The 18,579-nt window shown below is 46.0% G+C and overlaps 1 protein-coding gene across 1 annotated transcript in view; it reads left to right on the top strand.

Moving 5' to 3' along the window:
- HSF2BP (heat shock transcription factor 2 binding protein) overlaps positions 1–2,088 on the top strand; it is a 49,871-nt gene extending 47,783 nt beyond the window's left edge. The window contains exon 8 of the mRNA XM_069872475.1: positions 2,040–2,088. Coding sequence (XP_069728576.1) covers positions 2,040–2,044 — 5 coding nt within the window. The 3' untranslated portion in view covers positions 2,045–2,088. The remainder of the gene's footprint in view (positions 1–2,039) is intronic.
- Positions 2,089–18,579: the final 16,491 nt, after the last annotated feature.

Here is an 18,579-nt window from a genome sequence, read left to right as displayed (position 1 = left end):
ACTGAGTAAAATCACAGCCCATAAGCCAGAATCCCATCCCCAGCAGGGAACGCCACCAGATGCTCTCAAGGAGAAGGCAAAAATCTGGGGAATAGGTACATTTCTTTGGAGGATGATGGGGGTGGGACACTTGTTCCTGAGTCCTGTTTTTGGCTCCGATCTGTACTCTGAAGCATGAGCTGCCCCCTTGGCCTTCACAACACGTTCCTGGGCCACTACCTCATGCTCTGACTGGAGGAAGCATTGTAGCATCTCTCCTGCCCTGTAACACTCCCATAATATTGTGCCCAATGCAAGGGGTGGGACTGACCCGTGGTCTGTGCCACGTTGCCCTCAGTGGGGCTTGCAAATCCTTCTGAGGGGGCACATGCTCCCTGCCTAGGCTCTCCTCCATCACACAATGGTGTGGTCCCATCCCACGACTTGGTGGTGGAGAAGCTCTCTCCCTTGCAGGGGGAAAGAGATATTGTAGATGTTGTAGGTCCTAAGGAAGCTTGTGTGGATCTAGGAGGAATTTGGACAAGTTCATGGAGGAAAATCGTTGAGTGTCACCAGAACATAGATGCTGCAGCTGGCTCAGGAAATCCCTGAAACACAGGCAGCTGTAGATTGGAAAGGCATTCAGGAGAAGCATCGCATATAGTTGCCCAGTTCATGGAGAGCTGGGGGAGCTCAGCCAGGCTGTGCTTTTGCACTGCCATGTCTTTGGCAGCACCGCTGGCTTCAGCGCTGGATGCCCTTGGCTCTTCACCTCTGCCTTGCACTGGGGCTTGCCTGTCTTCTCTTGTGCAGGCTACCTGCTTCTGGCCAGTGCTGTCAAGCAGGTGGGACACCTGAGCTGTGTCAAAACCTAAGGATCCTTTGTCGTGATTTATTTATTTTTTTAAATAACTTTTCTGCTGGATCAATTCTCTAAGCCAATTCAAAACCTGGCCCCACAGACAACGGTCTAGGGTGTGTGAGGGCATGACACAGGGGACAAGAAAGGAGGGCGATGTTAATTGCAGGAGCCAGTGTTGCTACTAATGTCTTTGTATCACGAAACCATAGACAGATAGTCCTGGTGTTCCTATATCCACAGGAACCTTTGCAGCTAAAACCTCATCTAATGGCCACAGCTCTAAAGTTAGAAGTGTGCTAATGTGCAGCAGCAACAAGTCATTTCGGAGAATATCCCACGGCTCCAGATACTCCACGTCAATCCTACGCAGCCTGTGAACACGTTGCCGTCCCGTGGCAACGAGCTCTGCAGGCTGCTGGAGCTGCGCTACAGTCTTTGTAGTTGTACAGGTACAGACCTGGAAAAGATATTTTCTCTTTCTCGCAGTTCACATTAATAAAGCTAACAAAACTCTCCCCAGTGTATTCACTGGCATTTTTATAGGTTTGGATTCAAGGTTTCTTAAAAACCCTGAGTTGTTTTATTTTTATTTCTCTGTTATGAAAAGGAGGAAATATGATGAGCCCTGGGCAACCTGGGCTGGTGGGAGGTGTCCCTGCCCATGGCAGTGGAGTTGGAACTGGATGAGCTTCAAAGTCCCTTCCAACACGAACCATTCTAGTATTCTATGATATATGTATATGCATATATATGTGCATATATATAAAACTGCTCAGAAGAACAGTTCCTACAATAGTAACGATTTAAAGCAAGAAAAGGTTCTCTGAAAAGAAAAGAGCACTTCAGTTGAAGAAATGCTGGTATAAAATGATTGTGGCAGATTCCTCTGTGTGCTCTGATTGCTGTGCAGCTTCCTGGGAATTCAATATAGCCATAAACCCAGCTTGTGGATAACAGCTTATGGCTCAGAGCAGTGCCTCTGAACATGTAGCTGGATCAGTAAATTTGTCCCTATATAAAGCAGAGGGTTTTTTTGAATGCAGAGTGCAGCCCCCTGCTGCTTGTGAAGCCTTCTTGTGTATCCTGTGAAAGCGACAGCAATCAATATATGACACATGACAGCAATCATCTATTGATTGTGCATCTTGCCTATTGTATGTTGCATATATTGTCTATTGCGTTATCTCCCCTTTTGCAGCCTGACAACCCATGACTCATCGACCCTTTGAAGCAAAATTTGAAGCAGCCTTCTGAGTCTCCAAACCCACCAGTCACTCTGGAAACCAGAGAAAACAGCTCACTGAAGGAAATAAAGGTCTAACGTATTTTTTTTATACCTGAAAACCCCAAAACACGCAGCCACTTGCTGTCTTGCTCTAAGAGCCCAGTGGAGGGGACAGGGTGGGACTTGCTTCCTGGCAGAACATTCCTCGCTGAATTCTGGGCCTAAGGCAGAGACCTCATTTTCTCCAGATGACTCTCAGGAAATACCCTCCCCATCAGCTATTATTACCTAAATAATAGGGAGGGAAGTGCAACAGACTTGAGCAATATCTGAGGTACTCCATAGGGCACATCCCTAATCTGGTGCAGGGCAAGGCTGCTAAGATGACTGATTATAATGTCACTCGGTGGGCGTATTCAATTCTCTTTTTTACCCCAGAGTTATGAGGTCATGCAGAAAAATACAGACACTTGTTTAGAAATAAGGTAATGTGCTGAAAAGAAGCATTACAAAATCTCTTTCTATGCATGGGCCTTTGATGTCAATATTCATGCACAGATTTAGCTTCAGTAATGGGACCTCTAGGTAGGAAAACGTGTACAAACGTTTGCAGGATTTGAATCTTAAATATTAAGTTTCCAGAAAGTCCAGTCCAGGAAGGGAAAAGCTTGTCGAGGGAGAGGTCTGCTGGGGTTTGATTTATGAACAGGACATCCTGCTTAGTTGTGAGATCTTGCAGATACGATTCTAGTGAGACCACTGGGTTATTGTGACGGCAAAGAAAAGGACATCACCCGCTCCCTTGTCTGCCAAAGGCACTCAAACCTGTCTGGGCATCATATCAGTGCTAAACATTTGGCAATCATTATCACATTTCATCACTACTATTTACTGAGCAATGTTAAAAATGCATGGCATGTGTGCAGCTCCATGCAGGCAGACAGACAGGTCTGTCATTAATTAGCAAGCTGCATGCTGTCATTTGTCCAATTAAGCTCAGGGTTGAGTCCATGACTTAGCCACAGGAGACGACTGCCCAGAAAGCTGGGGCAAAAGGCAGAGAAGAGATAGGGCTTTTAGGAGGGTGTTTCCAAGTTCTTCCAGATTGCTGCAGCTGCATATCGATTTTCCATAAGCCATGGCAAGGGCCTAGCTCAGTTTCTATGCTCATGTTTCCTTTTTTTGGAAACTAGGGTGCAATGGGGATGAAAGAAAGAATTTTTTGACCCCACATCATCCCCTAGTAGGAGATAAGAGACATCCAAGACATGCTGGGGGCAGTGGTGCTCTGGGACAGTGATGTTGACACATCTTCTGTTACTCCAATTAGTGAATCGCAACGAAGAGAAAGCTGCTTTGCTCTTGGTGTCTTAGATGTTGGTGCCCGGCTCCAACCACTGAAGGGCTAGCTGCCAGCGGCTGCCTGGAACCAGCCCCTGGCTTTAGCTGGAGCTGTGGTACTTCAGCACCTCAAGCTACTCCTCTGCTACTTAATTAAGTGGTGCCAGGGCACATTCCCAGACGTTAAGACTGACTCATCTATACTGCTAAATTGTCAGGATGTCCGAAGCATGTCTGTGGTCCTTCAGATGTTTCCCAGGCCTGGTTTTGGAGGCCAGCAGAGCCTGGAGACCATTCTCAATAGACATTTGAGATCAAACTGCCTTGTTTTGGCGGATAAGAAACTTCAATAGTCTGGAAATGGAGAATCTCGTGCTGGCTGGCCTTAGTGCCAGAGAACAGACCTGGGAATTTCTGATACACTGACATGGCCCGGGTGCTTCTGGCTGCCTGTCCTTAGGAGAGAAAGCTCTTTTATTTACTTGGGGGAGGGCTAAAAGGGATTGTATAGTGCTTCAAAGGTCAGTGCTGGAGCTGGCTGTTAAACTAAATATAATACAGGGTAGCTTGGTGGGAGCTGGTGAGGAAGAAGATGGGTAAACTCACTTGTCTGGCTGCTTCCTCGTGTGGGGGAAGGAAATGGCTGAATTAGAAATGGTTAAGCTGTATTTACCTGCGTTTCTTTCTGGCTGCGCCACTGACAAAGCTATCTTTTTACCTTGTTTTATTCCTGATATGTCACTTATTCACCTCATTCTTTTATGTGGCCTCACGTCCCCACAAACTAGTGCTGAATCTCATACTTTGTTGGACATTGCAGAAAAGCTCAAGCCTGCCCCATTGTCAGTTCATATTATTAGGAGGAGTAATCAATCCAGCTGTGGATTAACAGAAGATCCCTACCTACTACATTCATTACTTTGTCACTGGATGAATCCTTGCAGTTTGTCTTTGTGCTTTGTAGTTTTACTGGGAGTCATGATGCTTCACGTTTACCTGCAGATGACGAAAACAGATCAGAACCCCCAGGCAAGTGACTCACAGCCACCTTGTGGACCTGTTTGTGTCTTCCAGTTGCTGATGTCCAGTTAGCTGCGTCATCTCCAGAGTGAAGCAGCTCTGGGTGGGTCTGGTTTTCACTTGGAAACCCCCTGTTTCTAACCTTGTAAGTAGCCCTGAAGGTATGTGGGGCTGCTAAAATTAAACCAGTCTGACCCCAGGAATGGAATGAATGATATGACAGCTGCGTGGCCTTTGAATCGGTTGTTAATCTAACGAAGGGTGATTTAGCTCTGCCTGTCACACGTATGCATCATAGCTGCAGCAGCGCTTATTGGAGATGTAGTCAGAGAGCCACCCTGCTCCACAGGGATCCCTGCTCCCCCCTTCCCCAGGGTTATCTCCAGCATGGACATAGTGTCAACTGTAGGGTCATGTGTCTGGGGAGTGGCAGCTCTGGGTTTAGAGCACTTTGTCCTGGGCAAAGAAGCACCGCAGCCATGTGACACGAAGTGCTTGAGAGGAATGACGTTTCTTGGCCAAATCGGATAGGTGTGAAAAATTTAAGCTGATGTCTTGTGCTGGTCTCTGTCTACATGGCTCTTGGCTCTTCCCTAGGATTGTGCTCCGTTGTCCCGTCTTCTTTCCATTCTAAGTTCTCCAGAGCCATAGTCCCAGGTGTGTCCTCCCTCTTTTAAGCAAGTTTGTGCTCATACACACCTTCTTTTGCTCGGGTGCTCCCCTGACTCAGATAATTCCTTGCTACCAGCTGTCTTGTGCCAACCTCCTTCACAGCCAGCACCTCGGCACTGAGCAGAGTCCGAGCATCCAGCCTGCTCTCCCGCCTCTTGGCCTTATTATACCCAAATTCTGGAATAATGTTGTCTCTGAGAAGGCAAATGTGGACTCAGGTGTGCAATCCGTCTTTGCTTTCTAGGCTCTGAACAGAGTTTTATGCAGTGAAGTGAGATAGGGCAGGTCCCACTGGAGGGAGAGATACTAGAAAAACTTCTGTCCCCAAAAGCTTACGCACAGCACAGAGGATGGATGACAGGACAAGCCATTGTGTCGGCATCAGAGGCGGGCAACTTGGGACACAAAGGGGCCAACTGCCTTCCCTAATCTCATGCAGAAAGTCCATAGCAAATTTAAACACCATCCCAGACTCTCTGTGTCTGGGTCTCAGCCACATAAGAGCAGCTTCTGGTATGATGAATGAGGAGAAACCCCAGCACATGTGCCTTGTCAGCTGACTCTGTCTGAGTGGGGTGGTGAGGCTGGATCTGGCTGGGCATGGGGCATCCTGGATGAGCCTGGGTAAGAGCTGGAGGCCACAAGCACTAGTAGGAATGGATGTGACTGGTGACAAGTGAGCTGTGCCCTTTTTGCTCAGAAGTGGTTTCAAGGTGACTTTGAAGCAATCTGCAAGATTTTGAGCAGCTTTGGCCAGCTTCTGAAGGGAAGCCTAGTGTCTGACAGTGGAGACTCCAGAAGTGAAATAACATGCCTGATAGCAAACCTCATGAGACCACTCTTCTGCGGGTGTAAATCAGCACCCTTCCCTACATCCCATTTACGCTACACTGGCTTACAAGCCTGTGCTCCCAGCTGTCCTCCCAGGGTTGGAAGAAGCAGTGGAACAAATTCAGGTGTAATTGCTTCTCACAGAAAACCAAAAGCTATAAGGAAAGCAGCTCACTTTGTGAGGATAAATCTAGGTCTCATTGTTTTGTTTTCCTTGAAGGAAATCAGATTTGTGATGCAAAGTCAGAAAGAAGGGAATGCCACAAAATGAGCAAACAAGGGTGGAAGGGTTTGGCATCTCATGGCCTTTTTCCTCTGCATCCTTCTTCCACAACTAGCGAAATGAACTTGAAGAAAGCCTGATGGAATGGCTACATGAACTGCCTTTTAAAGAGCTCGAGCTAGTTTTCCTCATCATTATGTTGTGTTTCCTCACCTGTGCCACTCCACTGATTTTCACTGCAGTGACACAGCTATAAAAAAGGCTTAATGTAGCGGAGAATCAGACCTTGTGTATCTAAATCTGTTTTTCAGAATCTTGCTTTTCTTACAGGGAAAATGAAGTGCCCTGAGTTTAAAGGTAAGCTCCAAATCTTCACCGCACTGTGAAGATTTGTGGACATAAATCCCATTTAGATGGCTTTATAAAGCACTGAAGTACTTCACAGCAGCAGCATTTAACCTTGGGATGTTCACTTTCTGTAATGTGATTAATGAGCCTTTCCCTATGCATAGCAGATATCTAAGCGATTTTTTTGTGTATGGAAGTGGAGCAATTGTCCGGCTTTGCGCAAATGAGAAGCTACTTCAGTGTCTGCCCTGCGAAGAGACTTCAGTTTCAATGGGCTTCAAGATTGCACTTTTGTGTTAAGTGGAACTGTGATCTTTTTCCAATGAGTGTTGCTATGCAGGGCCAATTTGTGACGTCCATTATTCTAAAATAAGTAACTTCTGCACAGCAGAAATATGCTCCACTTGCAGTGCTAATCTGTCTCTCACACAAAGGCGTGTTTGGAAGAAAAGTTATTTATTGCAAGAAATAAATGCAGGTTCTCAATAGCATTTCTAACTTAGTTTCCAGAGTCAGAGCACTCCAGTTTGAAATAATTTCCTTTCAATTTTCTGTATTTTCAGTCTCTTTCCTGGCTGTTTTAGACCATATATTGCATACTTAATTATTCTCCAAAGGACAATGTCAGCCACTGAAAATGGAATATACTTATCAAAATTCCTCATGCATGAATTGGTTCTGCAGGTATCAACTATTGCCTGGCTGTCTTGTTAAATAAGTGTGTCATGTCGAAGTCTTCTGCCTTACCTGTACAAATGGTTATAGATCTCATCTGTGTAGGTTATGAGCTCTTCTCAGTCATTGGTACAACAGTCCTTTGAATGTCCTCTAGCGGAAAATGAAAACTGTAGTTAATGCTTGCTCCATTTTTCTGAAATCACAGAGGAGAGCCGAGGCACAGTGGGATTTGAAACCAGCTCATCTGTGTTTTCATATGGTATCTTTTCCTCTGGATAAGCTGCAGCACTGTAAAATGACTGAAATTCTTCCCAAAAGAACACAGAAACCTTGATTTTGTTAGAAACTACGTGAGTTACCACCTATTGAGGACTCAACTTACTTGGGGGTTTGGTATGTTTTTTTGAGACTGTTCTCAGGAAAGCGAAATGCAAATTTATCAATATTTGGTGGGGTTCATAAAGTTAATTTGGCATCTCTTTGTGGCTTTGGCCATCAGGTACATGGGTCCAGAAAATGCACCTGAATAACTCCATGGCAGCAAAAGAATGAGTGCTTTGCTCTCCTGTTTTACTCCTGTGAGAGGCTGGCTAAGAGATCCCAACCTTTTTCCCTCCCCCAGCAGCATCTGGCTGTGGCTGTGCAGCTGCACAGTTCTTGCAGTGGGACGAGGACTGACTCCATCCTTGTTGTGCAAAGAGTTTGTATGCAGGATGAGGTACAGCTGCATCCCTCTCTTATTTAATAATCATGAGCAAATTCATAGCTGTTTTTGTAGGTATGTGAATAATTAGCAAAGTGGAAAAGCATGGTTATAGCAAATAATTAATCTGCTTAAAATGCCTACCTATCCAATGTGTTAGCCTTAGTGATACCCTGATAGAGCGGGAGGAACTGGAGGCGTTCCTCTCATCTTTCTGACTTTGGAGGAAGGGAGAAGTTATGGTCCAACGGGGAACATTAAACCACTGTTCCAAGGTCACACGAAATCTCTGTGGCAGTACTGGCAATACCCACCTTTCCCTCTCATCCTTTCTGGCAGATTGTGTGAGTCTAAAGAGGTTTCTCTTGTTCTCAGAAAGACATTCTGCTTGACACCTCTGTCTTCTGAGGAAACATTTCATCATAACAAGTTTGCCTTGAGTCGATTTGGCTTGTTTTTTTTTTTCTCTTACACTCCACAGCAAAACTTGTACCCCAGCGTAACTAGTTTCCAGGAATGTCTCTGCAAAACACAGGGCAAGCTGTGTTTGCTGCTCCCCATGGGAGTGGAAAGGGAAAGAAAAAATTGCATCAGCCAGTCCCTTAGCAAGGTGTAAAGCCTGTATGGGACGCTTGTTTGGCAACTGAGTTCACTGAGCACAAGGAACCCACACAAGCATCAGGCACTGGGTTACAGGCAGGGAGCTGTACGTAGTGGGTCACAGAACAGGAGTTTACATGTGGAGCCATTTCCAAGGCATTGGTCCCTTGCTGCTTCCACTCACGTTAACTGTGTGGCGTGTTGCATGGTTGGCATTTGTTATCACTGAGTTGTACTTGCATTGCTTATGGAGCCTGCTAATTTTTTCTGGAAGATAGAGCTTTCTGGGAATCTTTCCCTCCTCAGCAGTCAGGCTACTGTAATCACTGTTTAAAGGGAGGCTACAAAATGCTGTGAGCTAATCTGTAAAGTCAAGGCTTGCTTCTCATTCGCTTCCCTCCTTGGGACTTGTCTCCAATATGAAGCTGATGTTTGTGTATATGTAATGCCTGTGCCCTGGGAGAGGCACTCCTAAGTGAGTCAGGAATTTGTTGTGTGCCCGGTTAGCACACTGCAGCAGTGCCTGCTCACTCCTGCCACCTTCAATTTCTGTCTGTGCCACTGGGAAGAGAAAAGAAAGCTCTTCCCCTGGTGCTGTCACAACTAATATGCTTGCCAGATTGGCTTTGTCCAGGAAGACAGGAGATTGCAGAATCACAGAATCACTTGGTTGGAAAAGACTTCCAGGATCATCAAGTCCAACCATTCCTATCAACCACTAAACCATGTCCCTCAGCAACTCATCCACCCATCTTTTAAACACCTCCAGGGAAGGTGACTCAACCACCTCCCTGGGCAGCCTGTTCCAGTGCCCAATGACCCTTTCTGTGAAAAATTTTTTCCTGATGTCCAGCCTGAACCTCCCCTGGTGGAGCTTGAGACCGTTCCCCCTTGTCCTGTCCCCTGTCACTTGGGAGAAGAGGCCAGCACCCTCCTCTCTACAACCTCCTTTCAGGTAGTTGTAGAGAGCAATAAGGCCTCCCCTCAGCTTCCTCTTCTCAAGGGTAAACACCTCCTCAAGGCTCATGCCAATTCCTAGAGTGCCAATCAGTGCCGTGCTGTTGTGGACACCTGGGAATGACACAGAGGACAAACCTTACTGGGGTAACTAAAAAACCACCACTTTAGGTATCATAGTGTGGTCACTGATTGTCCCAGGAGTGGTTTGAACCCATCAAGAGTAGGCTCCACACTCCACTGTGACCATCTGCACAACTGTTGAATTCTCTCACAGTTACAGAGTTTGTAGGTAACTCACCAGAACTTTTTGGGACTTGTTCTGGAGGCTGGCAGTCCAGCTACGCTTCCAGAAAGCTTGAGCTTTTACTTTGGGGTTGAGCTAGCAAGTGTAAGTGAGGGTTCGAGATAGTTTACTGATCCATAAAAGAGGTGCTTCATTTCTTACAACTATATATATGTGCGTATATATGTGTGCACATATAAAGAAGAAGTATGGGCTGTTCCATTGGCTTCACCCCACTTTCCATGAAAAGAAATGTTGTCCTGGAAGCTGTAGCCATTCAAGTCTCACGATCTGCCACCTGTCAAAGCAATTTGAGATTCACTAGTGATGACTTGAGTGCTAATGTCTGCCATCCTTGCCTTGCATTCCAGGTCCCATAGCCCTCGCATCAGTTCTCTTCCCCTGGATTAGTTCAAACTCAGCCAGTCACCCAGTGGCCATTTGGAGTGATTCACTCTTAGAAGTACGTATCTTTGACACTTAATAAAACTTCAGGGGAAAAATGAGTCATTTCACATTATAGAAAGTCATATCTTGCCCTTGGTATTTCTATGTATACATGAGTGATAATTTATTTTTAGATAGGTTTCTCCAGTATACACGCTGCTTCCTTTGATAAAGGTCATCTTGAGAGCCACATGCTAATATTCCACTTATTGCACAAATGCTATAGGAGATTATTTATTTCTTCATGCATTTGCAGCAGTGCAGTCGCGTGTCAGGGAGCTGTAGCAGTAGCTGATTGTTGGGAGACAACCTGCAGACAGGGTCCCCGTTGCTAGGCTTATCTGCTGGATGTGCATTCAATAATGCAGTGAAATCATCCCTTTCTGGCATTTGTTTGCTGTTTGAATCACTTGGGTCTGCCTCCTAGACCATCCAGCGATGACTGTTTTCAAGACGCAGAGACATCTCACTAGATCAGGCTGCCCAGGTCCCCATCCAGCCTGGCCTTGAACACCTCCAGGGATGGGGCATCTGCAACTTCCCATGGCAACCTGTTCCAGTGCCTCACCGCTCTCATGGTGACGAAACTCCTCCTTATGTCTAGTACAAATCTGCTCCTCTCCATTGCCCCTCGTCCTATCACTACAAGCCTTTGTGAACAGTCCCTCCTCACCTTTCTTGTAGGCCCCCTTCAGGTACTGGAAGGTCGCTATTAGATCTCCTTGGAACCTTCTCTTCTCCAGGCTGAACAACCCCAACTCTCTCAGCCTGTCCTCATATGGGCGGTGCTCCAGCCCTCTGATCATCCTTAAATCTGTTCCGATAGTTCCATATATTTCTTATTTTGAGGATTCCAGAACTGGACACAATACACCAGATGAGGTCTCACAAGAGAGGAACAGAGGGGCAGAATCACCTCCCTCGACCTGATGGCCACGCTTCTTTTGATGCAGCCCAGGATACGGTTGGCCTTCTGGGCTGTGAGCGCACATTGCTGGCTCATGTTGAGCTTCTCATTGACCAGCATCCCCAAGTCCTTCTCTGCAGGGCAGCTCTCAATCACATCATACCCCATCCTGTACTGAAATCCGGGATTGCCCCGATCCAGGTGTAGGACCTTGCACTTGGCCTTGTTGAATCTCGTGAGGTTCTCACAGGCCCACTTCTCCAGCCTGTCCAGGTCCCTCTGGATGACATCCCATCCTTCCAATATGGCATCTGCAGAAAAAGGCAGGAAACACCATCTGACCATGAGAGGCATTTCAGGGTCCTGCCTAAAGGGAAATGGGACAACTTTCTACCACACTTAAATGTCTTTTTAAAAAAAGTCTATTGAGTTTTATACATATATGTATGTAAATGTTTATATAATATGCGAATTGATATTTAAAAATTCAAATGCGTAGCTGTGTGTCCCAGAGGGAAATCTGGGAATTGTTGAGATTTTGTTCACAGCCCCCTCAAACTGAAGATGATTTGGATACATCTCCTTACTGAAGCAGCTTTCAGCCCAGTCATAGAATCATAGAATCATAGAATCATAGAATCACCAGGTTAGAAGAGACCCACTGGATCATTGAGTCCAACCATTCCTATCAAACACTAAACCGTGCCCCTTAGCACCTCGTCCACCCGTGCCTTAAACACCTCCAGGGAAGGTGACTCAATCACCTCCCTGGGCAGCCTGTTCCAGTGCCCAATGACCCTTTCTGTGAAAGATTTTTTCCTCATGTCAAGCCTGGACCTCCCCTGGCGGAGCTTGAGGCCATTGCCCCTCGTCCTGTCCCCTGTCACTTGGGAGAAGAGGCCAGCACCCTCCTCTCTGCAACCTCCTTTCAGGTAGTTGTAGAGAGCAATGAGGTCTCCCCTCAGCCTCCTCTTCTCCAGGCTAAACAACCCCAGCTCTCTCAGCCGTTCCTCATAAGGCCTGTTCTCCAGCCCCCTCACCAGCTTCGTTGCTCTTCTCTGGACTCGCTCCAGAGCCTCAACATGCTTCTTGTGGTGAGGGGCCCATCCAAAATGACAGCAACCTTTCTACCAGGGGCTGTGTTTGGCTCAATAGCTAGCTGCTGAATGCCGGGGGGTGTTCGGTGCCCCTAGCGCCCAGCTGGCCCTTCGGAAGCCTCTCTGGAAGCAGGGCTCAGTCCTGTCAGCTGCAGTGGCAGGACCCTGTTTCACAGCCTGCAGTGGGGGATGCTCTCTCACAGTCGTGAAGCATGGTCCCAGGCTTTGGGCTGTATCTCTTGCAGAGGATGTGTGCAGCATCCTTCAGCATGGAGGGAGGGAACAGGAGAGGAAGATGAGCAATGCCTGCGTTGTCTTTGGAGCCATTCCTTCCTCTCAGGGCAGGGCAGTCGATCAAGCTGCCTCATGTGCCAAGCTTGGTCCCTGCCTTTCTCATTTGAGTCTCCTGCCCTGTAGCATACATTTGCGGGGGGGCAACCCCAAGACCCTTTGTGCTTCTGTATGGACGTGTTTTTTCTTCCCTGCTCCTCTTCTGCCTTTTCCCCTGGGACAGGCATCCAAGAGGCAGTTCCCAGTGCACCCAATAAAACCTGATCCAAAATGTAACTCTCCCTCCTTCTCATCCTCCAACAGTTAAATGTAATTTTGGATATAAACTATCCAGATTAAAGAGCTATCTGACATATTTTACTATCGTGCTGGCTCCTAAGTTAAATAAACACTATAAATTGTGGAGCCATATTCAGCTCTGACTGAACTTTTACATCGAGCTTTAGTTTGATGTTGAAATAAGGTGACACACCAATTTCGAGAGTACTGACTTCTCCCCTAGTGGTGTTTATGTAAAGGGAGTGTAGCTCATGGACTTCTCCCTGCATCGTGGAGATACTGCCAAATGTTACTCAAAGTGGAGTTTTCCTGCTCTGTCTTGCACTGTTCACCAAATGTTCAGAGGGAAAACAGGTCTCAGATAGCGTCTGTGTAGGAACTGTTTGAGCACAGATGTTACATCATTTTGGCTCAGGGTAACAGAATGTAATTATCAGAAAACATTTCTAAACATTTCTAAAAATTTCAGAAAACAGGCACATTGTCTGCTCTATTTAAAATAATTTCTGGCAAATGATCCTACACAGCCAAAAGACCAGCCACCTTCTTGTGGCAGAATAGATCTGAATAATGAATGTGCATGATAATGCTATAGAACCTGAGTGAGAGTCACATGTGCAAGACGTCTTTCTACTTACAGTGAAGCTTTCTTGCTACTTTACAGAGAAGAGAAAGAAACCCAGCTGGAGAGACAGACGGAAGGTGTATGCCCCAAATGTGGCATTCAGTGGACTGGTCATTTTTACTGCAATAGCAAAACATTCTCAGCCAGCTTAGCAGAGGGAGCAAGGCAAGTATTTAGGATGCCCCCATTAGGATGTATTTATGTTTTATGTGACTGCATGACATAAAACAGTGTTTCTCATCTCTTTCTGTAGCTGTGAAAGCTGGCCGTGTTCGTGCCTCACTAGGCCTGCTGGAGTCAACACATCAGTGCTGTTTGGCACCCGTGTCTATAAAAATTACCAAAACAGACAGTGCTTGGTATTTTTGCTGCCTGCAGTCCAGCTGCAGAGCACACTCTCCCATTCTGCTTCTCCTACAGTTTGACAGTGACAAAAGCTTTTAGAATCTTTTAAATAATTGCATTCATAGTCTTCAATGTTTTTAAATCTCTTGTCATCGCCCTACTTGACCTTTGTATGATGGAGTACTTCGAATTTTATCCTTCGGTTCCTAAAATCAAACATAACAGCTTTTGGATGAACAATGCTTGTTATGAAAGTTTTGTCAGTCTAGATGAAAAGGCATCAAGTCATGGGGCTTTCATGGTGTCCCTTGCTAATGAGTCCCTGGATTGATTTCTCTCAGTCTTAGACGTCTGCTGGCATAATGCTTTTCCTGAATTCAGTTTCCAGCTGCTCATCTTACCACTCCCTCGCCTGCTTAGTTAAAGAACCATCTTGATTTTATACTACTTGTTGGCAAGGCACCTGAATGCTTCCCTTTGACGAGCTGAGCAGGGATCCTGACTGGGTTCTTGATGACAGCCTTTGACAGGCACCTGGTCCCGTTGCAGCTTGACACATCAGGGGATGCATCTGCAAACTGGAATTACGCATGAGGCCCCACGGCCATGTGAAGGCTTGTGCTTTTAGGGCTGGCTTCTGTGAGGTGTTTACCATGTCTGTTTGATGACATTTACCTCCCGTCAAAATTGTTGTTGATGGAGGACGTTCAACATCTTTCAGGCAACCTGGGCACCTTAGCTGCTCAGCTTGTGTAAATAGCACCTGGATGTCCCTGCCCTTACAAAACAAAGGGCCATTGCTTGAAACAGCCACACTGAGGTTTGCCTCTTGGCCAGCCAGCAGCCTGTTGGCTGCCCCGGGAGGTGGTTGATTCACCTTCCCTGGAGGTGTTTAAGGGACGGGTGGACGAGGTGCTAAGGGGCATGGTTTAGTGTTTGATAGGAATGGTTGGACTCGATGATCCGGTGGGTCTTTTCCAACCTGGTGTTTCTATGATTCTATGATTCTGTTTAAGGTAATTAGGGAATCCTCAGCATACTGCAGATAACCTGTTGGGGGTATTGTAATGGAGTTACACAAAGAAAATGAAAGGAGGGAAAGATGACAGTATGTACTTAGAAATTATTGATGTTATTTATTTATTTCTGGTTTGGTTTGTGTTTCCTTTTTTTTTTTTTTTTTTTTTTAAAGCAACCCCTCATAATCCTTTACTTGCAAAGAAACACAATGTACTTATCAACAGAACTGTTTTTGAGCTGTGGCATTTTTAGCTTCTGCTCCCTTGAGCTGTTGGTGAGACATTGAGCAATACTTGTTTAGTAGCCTTAGAAGTTGTGTAAATCATTTTAGTCAACAAACTTGGCTGCTCTTTCAAGTTAACGTGACCTTAAAATGTAACATTAGAGTATTTGGTTTTGCAATGTTAATGTAGGTACTTTTGCTAATAAACAAGAAGCATCTATAAAAAGGACTCTGCAAAGCAACAGTCAGTCCAGAGTGTGCAATAGTGCTCCCTCCACAGCACCAGCCCTTTCCAGAGGGTGAGCTAAATCACCATTTTGCTGAAGCCTGTGGGAAGTGTTTCCTTTCACTTCAACATCATCAAGATTTGGCATAGTAAGAAAACGAGCCCTGGGTGTCAACGTAGTCTACCTCTCCCAGAAGCAAAGATTTGCATTTTGGCTCTCTGGCAGTCTATGTTTTATGGTTAGGCACTGGTTTATTAGTGTAAATCTCAAAGGATTCCTTGAGCCCATCAATAGCAAATGAAGATGCAAACCCTAAAGCTTTGCCATTAGATCAGAATCTCCTTTTTTCCCATCAATGACAGTTGCCTATGCCATGGAAGTATATCAGCAGCTTTTCTGCTCTATGGATTATATCCTGTGTTTTGCAGCTTAAACTTCAATCTTTTTTTTCCTGTTAAAGCCCTGCTGGGAGTATTCAGTCATGCAAAGTCATTAGAAGTCAGTGGCAAGGATTCTCATTGACTTCAGTGCAATTTGGATGAAGGCCATATAATTAAGCCACAGAAAAGACTGTTTTGCTGAACTATCTTTTCCTGGTTTAACTGTGTCACCTGGATAGGATCACACAATCTCCATCCTATATGGCTAGTAAAAATGGCACCAAAAGCCACTGAATAGCCAGCAAGTTGCGGAAGGTTGTTGGTGTTATCAGTTAATTATTTTTTGCTGCTTGAACCTATTTTTCCCTCCTTTTTATTGTTGGCAAAGCCTCCTATAACTTTCTCTTTTACTTGGGTGATTGAGTTTTGCCAGCTGATGTCCTGGCTACATGGGCTGTATTTATATACCTCTGAAAGAATGAATTGGAAGAGGAGTGTGTCCAGTTCCTCATCCATCTCCTACCTCAGTTTTGCACAATTGGACTTTAACGAGAACAGCAAAGAGGCTGCTACAGGCACATTTCGTGGCGTGACAGCCTGTTTCAATGTGGCCATGCACAGGCATTTTCTCACTTTCCAGAGATTTTAAATTTGCTGGGGGGCAGAGCTTCTGCTTGGACAAGAAAGGGTCTGATCTCAATGGTGGTCTCAGTCCTTCCCTGAGGATGTGATATGAAAGTCCCTGGCACTGAGGGAAAAAAGCAGGCAACCTGCATTTCAGCTATTGGCTGTGAATCACTGTCTCTGGCTGCAGCTCACTCCTCTGAAGTGTGTTTCATCTGTAGTAATAACAACCAGCTTCTGATTTTGGGACTCAAATGCTTCAAAGTAGCCTTAGCTCTTCTCTAAAAGATGTTGGATATGATTCCCTCCTCCTGTGATGCTCATCCCAGGTGTTTCTGAGATCCCAGACACCGGAACAGAGCCAACCTGAGGGAGAAACCCTCGGGGTCCCCAATCCTATGGCTAGGCTCAAAAGCAGGGGGCTGCAGGAAGAGGAGGGGATGGAAGGACCTGAAGGACTGTGATGTCCTCTCCTTTCTTGGGGAAATGGGAAAAACAAGGTCTTTTGGTTAAGTACAACACGCCAATAAAATCATTGCAATGTGCTAAATAGCGTGTGTAACGTTGCAAATAATGATTCTTTTGATTACACCGTGGTATGAGGGACAGTGAGGTTTGCCCTACCTTAGCTCCCTTGTGTGGGAGCATCAGGGAGGGAATGGTCTCCTCCCTTCCCTGTTCCTGCCTCTACTTACGTCTGTCTCCTGAGCCAGCCTCAACAGCACAGGGCAGAGAAAGATTCTTGAGAGGCTTTGAGTTTGCATTGCCGGCCTCCAATAGCAGCTGGGCCTCCTTCCTTCCATCGGAGCTGCCTCTGAGGGAGGAGAAGGAGGAGGTCTATTTCTATAGAGAATTTCTAAAGAGAAATTTCTACAGAGATTTCTATAAAGAAATCCATTTCCCAGGGAAAATTATCAAAACGAAAGGTTGCCAAGGCTGTCCCTACTTGCATCCACCGTGACTGTCAAGATGAGGATAAGGTAGCTACTTCCATAGTGGAGGCGGGGGAAATGACCAGAAGCTTAGAATAAACAGCAGGTAGGGGAAAGGGGTGAGCAACATCTTAAAATAATGCAGACTACAGACAAAGGAGAGAGAAAAAAAGTTCAGAGAGGAGGCAACAGGAGTGACTGAGGGTTGAAATGCCCAAGCCAAGGACTGCTGGGAATAGGTATGAGGAAGAAGAATGAACAACCCTTGTGAAGGAAAGAGCAAGAGGTGGATTAGCACCAAGCTGGATGCTAAGGGATGACTCAGTAGTGATGCCTCCGTTACGAGAGCAGCTGAGGGGGAGTCTTGAAATGCTAGTGCAGGGAGGAAGAGGCCAGGCATAGGGGCAGGAAAGGAGGAAGAGAGAGAAAATGCAATAGAAGTTTCTAATGAAAAAAAAGTCATCTCCCTACCTAAAGCTGTAAGCTTATATATTCAGACCTGTTTGTGGCACTGACATCATTTTTTTGCTCCTGAAACAGTAATGGGGATAAGGGAAGAAAGTGGGAGGAAAAAGAGGAAATGAAGGAAATTAATTTTTGGCAGCAAAATTTATCAGGAGCACTTAGGTACTTCTGGAAATGTTATTCCAAATTTCCCAAGTAGCAGAGGCTGTGGCTCAATGAGATTGTAAATCAGCTTTCCGGGCACTTAGCACTGACCCAAATCTATTGCAACCATATAACATGAAACAGTGAGTGGCTATTTTGAACCCCCCTGCTGCTTCTCATTCAACAGACAACATGGTTTTGGATGGGTTAACATTATTACAGCAGCTTTCACGCTAGATCAGGTGCTACACATCCTCCTGAAGCCGGCACAAGGCCAAGGTGATGGATTAAAGCCGCACAGACGCCGGGCCATGTGTTGAGGCTAATTGTGCCTAATGTTGTGCCTAATGGGGAGGCAACCATGTGAGCATGATGGCTGGGGCTCAGCTTTGTCCTGCCAGGTGACCTGCTAGAGTGATGAGATGACGCTGTTGGCAGCAGAGCCTCGGTCTCTGGGGCCGAAATCCTGCTTGGTGAGTGATGTCAGCAGCTCTCCAAGGCTGTGAGCAATGCAGGAAGCAATGGGGTTTTGGAAGACCCTTGGTCACCAACTTCTATAGAAATAATTGCATTTGGTGATTGGGATATTTTAAAAACCCTCGCTGAGTTCCTGTACAAATATGCCTCCAGGTGTCTAAGTCTTACAAGAAACTACTTGAATTGTGAAGTTTTTCTATCGCTTCCACAGACCGACCATCACCTTACACTGTGGCCATACTTCCCTGGGCTGGGGGGATCTGCTGGTCCTCACTGCCCAAGGACACCTTTGGGCTGGCAGGCTGGAAGATGCCATTAACAAACCTGAGGACTTGTCTAATTCAACAGGGCTCTGTACAGCCCTTCTCCTC

This window comes from Phaenicophaeus curvirostris, chromosome 1, assembly GCF_032191515.1.
Source record: "Phaenicophaeus curvirostris isolate KB17595 chromosome 1, BPBGC_Pcur_1.0, whole genome shotgun sequence".
Lineage (NCBI taxonomy): Eukaryota > Metazoa > Chordata > Aves > Cuculiformes > Cuculidae > Phaenicophaeus > Phaenicophaeus curvirostris.
The sequence above is the reverse complement of the archived record's forward strand: the minus strand, read 5'-3'. Positions and strand labels throughout refer to the sequence as shown.